Source organism: Gallinula chloropus (genome assembly GCF_964237585.1).
Source record: "Gallinula chloropus genome assembly, chromosome: 2".
Lineage (NCBI taxonomy): Eukaryota > Metazoa > Chordata > Aves > Gruiformes > Rallidae > Gallinula > Gallinula chloropus.
In genome coordinates, this window is record NC_140086.1 from 26328531 (window position 1) to 26339777 (window position 11247).

Genomic DNA, 11247 nt, shown 5'->3' on the forward strand with positions numbered 1-11247 from the left:
AGGAGTTCAAGTCTGTCGGTGGCTTTTAAGAGCTCTGAAGGCCAAGTCTCAATCTGGTTCCATTTATACTTTGCTTTGTCTGGCCATCTGGTCTATTCCTAACAGGGACTGCAGAACACAATACATTCTTGAAATGCAATTCATACACTTCAGCCCAGACAGGGTAGCTATCACACTCAGTTATCAATTCAATACACATGTATTTCTGCATAATTGATCTTTTTATTGGAATCTGTTAAAAGATGTTTGTTCAGATCACCTGTTCAGCAGGCAGTTATATGCTGCTTCTATTCACTGCAGACATACTGAGCAAGTCTCCAAGCAATACATAAATATTATTTCTTCTGACCCCATACATATGCATCTTTACTACAAAAAGCAGCTTTTCCTCAGTAAAAGTTGTATCCATAGGACCAATGTTTTTCTTCTAGCTATGACTTGTACCAAATCCATACCAATAATCATAGGTTAAATACACCAATACATGTAACAGCTTTAACAGTAAAAAAGTAAGAAAGTTAAATACTGCAACAGCTTAGATACATACTGTTTTTGAATGATAGAACATGAAGTCTATTGACCTAGCTAATAACAGTCACCAACATGTAACACAGAAGCAATGTCAACAACCAGTACTTGTCTAAGCATTTTAGTTTCCCTTTTCCCTTCAAATAAAGAAGGGTTGTGCACATCTTGAATATGAATTTCAGTATCAGTAACCTTACAGCAACATTGATCCTGGTATTTAAAGTTCAGTAAAGAAAGACACATTAAAGCTGCAGGCCACTAAGTCAGTACACATCTGTGAGTTTGAGGAGCCAATGTTTACTACAGCACAAGATCATTGTTCAAACTAAGCATATCCTATGTAACAGTAGCATTAACTGGCAGAATTTGCATTTAGTAGAAAATGCCAAGTTACTCAAACAAAATAAGCTCAGTTTTTAAAGCACTGGTTTCATTTGTTGTGAAGGCTAGGGAGGTCTTTTAACTGAAACACCTTGCTGAAGTGAAATATGCTGACCTATCACTGTTCTCTAGAGCACAGGAATCATGTTACAAGTGTCCTCTCAGTCATCCAGGGCTGCTATTTCAGCCAGCATTTGAGTTTTAACCTAAGGGCAGGTTAAAATAAATCTGTATACAGTGCAACATACCTAAAATAGGTCCAATGATGACCAATAAATTGTCAGCCCCTACTTCTAACACTTTGGGAGTCAACAACTTTAGGCACACAAGTTACAGCTGATCTTTTCAGTTCTGATTGAATCATTACAAGCTACAGACACCCATTTCAAATATTGTTCTGTTGTAGCATTCCAGGCTGTAAGAACATGCATACACTGGGTGTCTAGAAATAGAGCTGCTAATAAAGAAGTTGCTAGAAAAAGCCATTAGACATACACATGCATGACAGTTTCCCAACTACAACAGGTTACAAGCAACAATTCAGTTGTTTGCAATTTGCAGTTTTCAACCCAACTTCCAAATACAGGTTCAAGTGCAAGACATTCAATATGTGGCTGTTTGAAATAGCCAAAGGGAAAATGAGTGCAAATTACAAAGCTACAAAGAGGTTAGCGATGATTTCCTTATCTTCAGGTGACAGGTTATTTACCAGGTAAGTAACACCAGACTGGGTAGAGTTCATGAAGGACATGACCTTCAGGAAAGCCAACAGTCTTGACCAAAATCAACGACTTCTCCAAAAAGTCTGAGACTTTCTTCATGCTGCAAGCTGAAGTCCTCCACAAAGCAGAGGTATCTGGCCTCTTACCACAAGCTGTAATGTGTTATTGCCCTATGAGCTGTGCAGAAACCCACAGCCAAGCAGCTATTAACGCACAGGTTTAGACGTTACCATGCATAAGATATAATTCAGTGGTAACAGAATCTCAGGTATTTATTATGGCTTAGACCTGCACTCAGGATCAACACTTGAAGTGAATGACATTGTCTATATGGAAGTGAGACAACTTTGTTACACTGAAGACTTACTTGGTTAAAGTGACCTGCTTAGAAGAAACAACAGACAATATATTCACAAATAACCATATCTACTCAGCAAGATTTAGCCCTGTAAGAATTCAACAATACTTTTTATGTTTTAAGATAATGTGCAGGTATTTACAGATATTTATAAACAGCCTTTGTTTCTTGAACAGCCAGATCTTTGATAGTTAATTCTTTATATTCCTTCCCTCCCTAGCCCAAGCCTGCCAAATTCAACAGTTTGTTCTAGCAGCATCCATTAAATCAATAGTGCAAAATTACTACAACCTCTTTTCCCCAAGCTGTGACACCCTATTCAAGTTCTGTATTACATCAACTGCACTTCCCATGCATTTTGAGCTCTGAGGGAAGGCAGGAACAACATACATGCTAATTCTAGCAAGCAATACATTTCTTTGCTGAGGGATATTGAGTTTTATTGTTGGGTGGTTGTTTTTTCTTTGATACTCATACTGGCCGTTGTTACAACTTTGGTAGCTAGTTCTCTGTATTAAACTCACAGTTCCTCATTCCGATATGCACCTATAACATGCGAGTTGAACTGCACCACGATAATTGTAATGTCATCTCTATACATTCGAGCCAGCTCTTCTGGAAGACTGAGCATCTTGGACAGTCGCTCATGATCCACAGTGCCAAACTCATTGTTACCCACAGCATGACGGATCAGGTGGGTTGCTGCATTCTGATCTTCAAATACTGAAGAGATCCTTGCTCTCCTTTCCGTTAAGAGACCATGCATCTGTCCCAAAGTTACCTTATAGCCACCAACAGCTATTGGCTGTTGGTGGTGAACACCAGTGAGGTACTCCCCTACAATTCTAGCCACATCTTGCCTGTGCATTGTCTCCCACAGACCATCCGTGGCCAAAACCAGGAACTTATCCTGTGGCCGTAATCTGTGATGTATGACTTCTGGCTCAGCTGTGAGATAAGGGGGAGTGTGATAGTTTGGAGGAATAAACTTTGTATACTCATTCTCATTTAGCTGATCTGGGCCTGACTCTACTACTCTCTTCTGTAGTTCAATACTCCATTTAAACTTCACATCACCAAAAGCTCTGAAAGGCATCAGAAGCCCTAACAGACGATCTTGTTTCACAAGACTTTTCTCTTCAGCCTTTGGATGTTCCATTTTCACACGTTCCACTTCATGCTCATTTTGTGCATTGTGGTCATAGGACAGATTAACTGCAGACCAAGATCCATCTTCCTCCTGAACCCCAAGCATTGCCCTGCTGTCACCTGTGTTTGCAATGTGCAAGTCAACACCATCCACGTGCGCCACACAGGCAGTTGCACCAGAAAATGCTACTCGCAGTACTAAGTAGTTAAGAAAAGAATTGGGATCTCCTACTTGAGCTTCTAAAGAAATATCATTATCAAGCCTCTTAAAAGCATTAATTAAAGCTTCTTTCACATCAGTAGTCTCTCCACTGTTGAGATCGATGAGCTCCTGCCAGTAAGTTCTTAGACTATTGAAGTAAAGCTTGGAAGCTTCTTTGCTAAAGTAATCATTGGGATGCTTGTGCCACTGTAAAATGGGCAGCAGAGCCCTGCCACTTTCCACAGCGTTTTCTATTTCAAGTAAAGTCTCATGAGGTAACAAAGAGACAGCAATGTAGTAAAACAGTCTTTCACTAACAGCTTGAGCGCAAGCACAACCTGCATGGCCATCAAACACACCCAGAAGCATCCCTCTTGTCTGTAAGCAAGTGGCAGCACTCCTCCGGTCTTCTATCGGAGCATTAGCAGGCAACTGGTTGCTATCGAAGCCAAGGACAGAACTCACGTTTTTACCATCAAATTCTGGGACTTTGAAACTGTACTCATTTGCCTTCAGAATGCTGTTGACCTGCGGAGGAGTGAGGTAAAACCTCTGTGGTGTAGAAGCATAATCCCTCGCATGAATAAAGTGATTAAAGTTCTCCTTCGGCCTATAGAGTGCCGCAAATTTCTTCTGAGGTGCATATCTGAAGTGACCGTGAGCAAAATGAGATGACAAACAACACAGATGTTTATGGTGGCAGTAACACACAGCACTGCATATTCTGCTAATCTCACAGTTACGAATCAATGGAAACAGATGAGCTGGTGCTGGCATGGCATCAGACAACAATGGAAGTCTGGAGCTCCGGACTGGAATTGCTGAAAGACAAGAGAACAACTATGCTTAGGGGGACAGCTAACAGGTTTTCCTCAGAACACATTTACAGCCCTAACAAATTGCTTATTAGATGGAACTCACGGGTTTTAAGAAAGAACAGGCATTAAGAGGTTCTTGTTTGTAGACACTACATTGGGCTGCAGCAATAAGAAACCTGCACCATACTTAAGATATTTCAGCTCTTACACCCACTCAGCAGGCAGAAACTGGAAACATCATCCAGACAGACAACGCAGTTTCAAACAGAACTTAAGACAACATTTACCAGGAGCACTCTACAGTAATGCCACCTTCTACAAGGACCTTCTGAAGATTTGTTTTCCTGCTGATTTCCCAGCTGATAGAGCCAGATGTGGCACACAAAGAAAAAAACTGTCTTTCTGTAAGGCTGATGAAAAGATAAAGCATCTACCAGTAGGATTCAAGAAACAACTTTTGGATGACATACAGCTGAGTTTAAGATGGTTTAGACAAGAAAAGCGTGCAGACAGCAGATAGTCTTTAAGCAATCACAAATCAGCAGCAGGTTTTGTTTCTTCTCCCCCTTTTCACATGCAGAACTAAAAACTTGCGTGACACCATGGTGTACATGCACACAACAGCCACAGCAGTCTATGCAGCGACTTTCCAGTGTATTAGATAAAAATACAAGAGGTAGAAAGCAGGTGCATCTCCTACCAGCAGCTCACCTACCCCAGCAAATTTCAGGATTACAAATTGCTTTAAAAAGCTACTCAACTGAATCATAGAATGGTCTGGGTTGGAAGGGACCCCAAGGATCATAGAGCTCCAACCCCCCTGCCACAGGCAGGGACACCAACCTCCAGGCCTGGATCTACACAAGGCTGCCCAGGGCCCCGTCCAACCTGGCCTTGAACACCTCCAGGGACGGGGAATCCACTACCTCTCTGGGCACCCTGTTCCAGCACCTCACCACTCTTTCTGTAAAGAACTTCCCCCTAATATCTAATCTAAACCTTCCTTTCTTTAGCTTTAGTCCATTCCCCCTTGTCCTGCCATTATCTGCTCTTTTAAAAAATTGAATCCCCTCCTGCTTATAAGCTCCCTTCAGGTACTGGAAGGGAGCTGAAGAGCTACATGCAAACTGTGTTTGCTTCCATTACTACAATAGAGCCCTGCACAATAGCCTAAAGCTAATTCAGCATTAGAACTGTGAAGCTTAGTATCCAAGAAACAAACTATACCACTTTTCATCACATATTTCCTTACAATTTTTCATTCCTTCGAAGAAAGATTTTTGTCTAAGATACTCTCTTCCTTGACTCTGTGTACACACCTAGTCACAACATTACCATGAGTACCTATGAAATCCCTATTCACTACTATCAGGAAGTCTTTTACAATGTTATACTCAAGGAAACAATTCCATAGCGAAAAAAGTTGAACTGTGCCTTGTGTGAAGTACACACAGTTCAGGGGAAATCAATTTCTTTCCAACTTTTATGATGAAGTTTCATCATAAAAGCTTCTTCTTCAGAAAGACCATCATAAATTATCTTATACAGGATAGTATATACAAATGCAGTAAGCCTTAGCAACATTGTATCTCAGATTTAATTGTTCTACTGAAAACTGGATCCTGCTGAGTTGCACAAGGTGCTTCAGTCACTGAACTGATTTTAAGTTTTTTTAGCCAAGCCATACAAGTATTTCAAATGGCACAAAATCCCAATAAAATACACTGTAAGCCCCAATACTCCATCTAAAGGATTATGCTTAGCAGGCATTCTATTCTGCCAGCACCCTATTCTGTAAGCTTTTTATAGCTTCTGCCACAGGATTCTGATCACTTGTATCAACTGAGAAGCCTCTGGAAATAACCAAGGCTTCACCCAATACTGTGCTGCAAGAGAAGGAAGCAAATTACATTCTTCCCTCCAAGCTTGCATATTCTACTCAAACTGTAATGGAACCTCTATATTCATTAGAAGATCCATAAAGCAGAGTAGAATTCATGTTTGTACCACTCCACTGGCTTCCTAGTATTAATGAGTGATTGTCAGTCTTCATTTGCATTGACAAAACAACCTGCCCATGGACCTCTCCCAGGTTTTCCACTGACAGCTATGAAGAGTGAACTGGTTTTGTGGTGTTCAGCTACCAGGAAGAGCTCTGTAGTCCTGTGGATTGCAGCCAGCTGTACAGACACTTAGCAGCAGTGTATTGGCTTGAACTTCCAGATGCAGGCTAAATTTATGTTAGCCAGTTGCTTCCCAGTAAGTCTTTTTTTCCTCCAGCCCAGGCTTCACATGCATACAGCATGACAGAAGTAAGATGGAACTCCAAATATAGATTTTTAAAAACCTCTTTGCTGCCTTATAATAGTAAGGGATATATTTTGGTAAGTTACACATGCTTATTCAGGTGACATTCAAAAGCAAATGTTTTGCTTATAGAATGGAAACCTCAAGGTTCTATAGATGTACCTGGTCTACAGCAGCATCTCAGATTGAGCACCAGCCTCCTAACAGACCCCAACTCAATACAAGTCCTCCTGACTGCTAAGCATTTGTGCTCAGTGCTGACCCATAGGTGTGCCACAGCTGTTCATCCATGATGAAGCAAAAATACAAATGCACTGCTATTGTAGTGGCTCTGCATTGCCAACAGAGGATATTTTGTTGACTTTTATTCATTAGCTTATAAATAATTACATGAAAACCAAAAGGAAGTAGTAAGAAGTTGGCTTCAGTTTCCACAGTCTGGATCATTTACAGTTGACCTATGTCAGTTTAAGGTATCAGACTGTTTCATATACCAGATTTAATAAATCCTAGTTGATTAAGTAAAAGAGGAATTCCCAGTTTGCCACCCTGAGGTGAAATTGCCTTAAGTCTCTCCCATTTATCCCCACAACATGGATATCCCAAATATAACCAGACACTCTAGCTCCTAAATAATTACTTGAAGATCTCAAGTTCATTACAGCTGACCAAGAGATGCCAGAGACGGAGATTAAGTACAAATTTGAGAATCTGATCAAGATTTGACAAGATATTAGAATCAATACCTCTCCAAGCCCCAAGCAAGGTACAAATGCTACTTTTCAGGCTATAATACAGCCAGTGAGTCAGTCAATTCACGGGTTTTGCAGCACTCCACTAATAAAACAAAAAAAAAGCATTACCCTTTCTTTTAATAAAAGCTCATTGTAACTGTACTACTGAGGCCAATTGATGCTACACTGACAGGTTTCCTCCCAAACACCTGCCTTAACTGTGCCAGAGACACCCATGGCTTCGGATAAAACCACTCACCCCAGATGCCTTTCAGACACTTGACAAACCAGAGTGAATTAGCCTGCTGGAGAGGACAGGGAGGAGGAACAAGAAACATTACATGCAAGCAAACCCGTTAGTCCTTCCCTCAGGCCAGACCTCAACCCTCCGACAAAGCCCAACCTGTCAGTCCCTTCCCCGGGTCCCAGCCGACCCCCGAGCCCGGCGCTCCAGCGCGTAGCGGTGCGAGATACATACCGATCCGCCTGGGCCCAGGACACACACACATTCTCCTGTCACAACAAGAAGCCGCCAACATCCACAAAGCAGAAGCCCGGGGACGGGGGGAGAAGCAAGGCAGAAGAGTTTGTTAAGAGAAAACGGAGAGCTCCGACACGGAGGGCGGACGACAGAGAGGAGACACGCACACACGAAGCACGTCTGAGGGCGCCCGGAGCCGCCGCCCGCCCTGCGATGGGAACGAGCCAGCCCCACAGCGGCGCGCCCAGAGCAGCCCGCGGCGAGCGCGGCAGCCAGCGCCCACGCCCGCCAGCCCGCCCGCCCCCGAGACCCCCGCCAGCCCCGCTCGCTCTTCCGGGAGATGCGAGAGGCCGCTACCGCTCGCCGCGGGCTGCGCTCACCCGCCAGCTCTGGGCGTCGCCTCAGCGGAGACCGCGACCCCCTCAGGCGCCGCGCGGCCCCGACATGGCCGCCCCTCCCGAGCCCGCCGCCCGCCCGCCTCCAGCACAACACCCGCCCCCCGCCGCGCGGGCACAGACCTGGCCCCTTCCCGGACGGCTCAGCCCGGCCCCCCGGGCGGAATAAGGAAACGGCTCGAGGGACCGAGCGGCCCAAGACACCCTACACCCGCCGATCCCCGACAGCCGCAACCACCACACACCCACGGTCCCTCTGCTGCGCGTCGCCTTATAAAGGCCCCGCGGCCCGCGGCGCGCCACCCATTGGCTGCCGGGGAGGGCAAGGAGGCCACGTGACATGGAGGCGCGGCGGCGGCCCGGGGGGCGGTGGGTGGTTCTGCGCGCACGCATTGCGCAGGGGCGGGAAGGCGCGAACCCGGCCGTGGGGCGACGCCGCGCTCCGGCCCCGCCCTGAGTGCATGAGGGGTCGCTTGGCAGTCGCCGAGGTCTCGCCCCGCGCGCTCCCGCCCCGCGGGAGTGGGTTGAAGCTTCCTCTCCGTGAGGGAGCCGCTGGTGGGAGGGCGAGCCCAGCCGCAGGAGGCAGGCAGGGTGGGCGGCGAAGCAGGAGCGGGCTGCGCTCTGGCATCCCGCGCCGGGCGCCCGCCTGGCCCTCGCCTCCTCCTTCCCCCGCCCGCTGACTGAGGCAGAGGTGAGGGCTGCTTTGCCTGCGGCTGGCAGCTCCTCCCAGAGCGCGGCGCGGGTGCAGCAGGTGATTTGCAGATAAAAACCCGAGGAGCGCCGTCCCCGGCCTCCCGCTGGCGCCGGGCACGAAGTCGAGGAGCTGACGGGAGAGCCGTGGTGGCGGTCCCGCTGTCCTGCACGCGCGGCCGTGCTCCGCAGTCACTCTTGCAGCACCGCCTCCTCCCTCCCCCGCTTCTTCCATCAGGAGCCAAGAGTTGTTTAGCTTCTACCTGCTAAGGGGCTTAAAAATGAGAAAATGAGTAAAGATGTCTGCAGGGTAGATTGGCTTTTTCACCGTGAGTTAGTTTTCAAGAGTGGTAAATGTTTTGAGGGTTTTTTTTCCCCATTGAAGTGCCTTTAACAGTCACAAGGCATGTTAACTCCGAAACTCTGCAAGAGACTGCTGAAGCCTGTACTACAACATTTGGCTTTTCTGGTTTTTATTTGCTCCCTGGTGTTTTGCCTTTACCAGCATCACTCCAGGCAAAGCAGGCTGCTGTGGAGTGGAAACAACCCGGGACTTCCCTGACCCGTGTCTCTGAGAAAGCCATGGGTTTTGCTGCCGCTGCCGGCAAGGAATGTTTTGAGCGTGGTGGCTACCAAGGAGGAACAGTCCTTCCTCAGAAGAGCAGCACCTGTCACTCCTACCTGTGTGGCAGAAGCAACAGCCTCCACTTCTTTCTTCCTCTCCCCTCTATGGGATGCCATCCTGTCCCCATCCTGCATCTCTAAGGCAACATTCAATTCTGCATGTGCTTCCGAGATACTTTGATCCAGCCTTATTCTTCATGCAAATATTTGTATACGGAAACTATATAAATTTGACAATGTTTTCACTTCCTTGATCATCTCTTTCTCTGTGTATAGATGCACGTGCTCTCATGCCTTTCTATTTTCAGGGCGGCCGGGATGCCCACTTTGCTGAGTGGTGTTGGCAGCAGATGTTCGGCTGGCCTGTGGAGCATTGCAAATAGCGTTCCTTTACCAGCTGTAACCATCCTTGCATCTTTATCGTCTTTATTATGTCTACAGATGTATACTGAAACCAGCATAGAAAGTAAAGGAAAATCTGCACTTGGTGCCCCGAAGTCTCAAGAGGTCTACTTGGGATGTAAGGGTGGAAAGTACTGCCCTGTGACCCTCCACGTGAAAACCAGCTAGAAAGATAAAGCGATGCCATCCTTAAAAATACAAATCTTCCACAGAAATGTGCTTTGAAAGCACAGAGTATTCAAATATTCATTTACTGGCGACTTCTATGATGGTTGTTTATCCAGAATGGTACACCACCATCTTCTCTTTGAGGCTGATGTTAGAATAAAAATAAAATGGGGGAAAAAAAAAAAGCACCTGACAGACACCGTTATAATTAAAGATTTCATTAAATGGCCTGGAAGATGCATAATCTGCATTCCTTTTCAATGGTTGTGCATGGTTAGGAATAGATTGGCAGCATGTGCTTGTAACAACAACCATTTACATAATTTTCTACTTGCAGTGCGACTGGCTGTAAAGCACCCACGTTTAGAAATGTTCTTGGAGACAACATAAGAAGGCACAATTGAGGCATCCTCTCAGCCCAGCGGAAGGTAAATGGCTGTGGGAAGACCAACCTGTGCCTGGGTGTATTTGAGCGATAGCTGCACGAGCAGATACACAGGAATGGATTGGAATGAAGTCACCACTCATCACCTCCTATTTCTGTTGGGTTTGTAGAGTGGATTTATCTTTGACTTCTGAAGAGAACATTGCTGTCTAGAGTTGCTTACTGAGAAAAAAATATCCACAAAATGATTAGCATTTAGCACTTTTGGTCTTCAGAACATCTTATGATTGATAGTTCAATTCCCCTTAACTGCTATGAAATGGAAAGTTTGGTGTGACAGCTCCCTGTTTATTTGTTTTACTCATCCCTTTTCCTTCCTGATTTATGTCCAGGAGAGGGGCTACTTTTAAAGCTGGTATGGGGAGCAATGGCTCCCTGTGTCACAATGTCCTGTTGATACCATGTATCTCTCTGAACAAGGCGGGATTTCAAAATACTGAGTAAGAAGAGAATTTGGCCTTAACGGCCCCGTATGAATCCCACAAATGAGAGACAGAATACGAAAGCTTGGCTGACATTTTGGTCCTCCAGCTGATGTGAGTTTGCTAGCGTGCCAGAAGTGGGATGTTGCAATCCGACTGGAAAGTTCGTTTTCCCTTCTCTTCATCTTGCTGCTGCCCAGACCATTTTTGTGCTCTTTGAGCAACAGTCCTTTTTCCCCTGCTTTTAAAGAACAAAAGCTATTTTAATGAATAAACCCACGTTGTTCCACGCTTAACACTTCACACTGAGGACTGATGGAAAAGCGATCGCTTGTAACCGCTTCAAGATAGGAGAAGGCTCCCTGTTTCCCTGGATGGAAGGATTATCACCTGAGTGTAACAAAAGACATCAGTCCTTGTC

General features: G+C 45.6%; 1 protein-coding gene across 2 annotated transcripts; it reads right to left on the minus strand.

Moving 5' to 3' along the window:
- Window positions 1-211: 211 nt before the first annotated feature.
- PDP1 (pyruvate dehydrogenase phosphatase catalytic subunit 1) lies at window positions 212-8316 on the minus strand. Of its 2 annotated transcripts, none has more exons than XM_084279719.1 (2): window positions 8199-8316; window positions 212-4161 (listed from the first exon to the last, which is right to left on the minus strand). In XM_084279719.1, the coding sequence occupies exon 2, from the start codon at window positions 4115-4117 to the stop codon at window positions 2510-2512; it is 1608 nt and encodes a 535-aa protein (XP_084135845.1). In that variant the 5' UTR covers window positions 4118-4161; window positions 8199-8316; the 3' UTR covers window positions 212-2509. The 2 variants fall into 2 exon arrangements, with proteins under 2 accessions (XP_084135845.1, XP_084135846.1); XM_084279720.1 differs by lacking the exon at window positions 8199-8316 and adding an exon at window positions 7212-7229.
- Between the last annotated feature and the right edge of the window lie 2931 nt (window positions 8317-11247).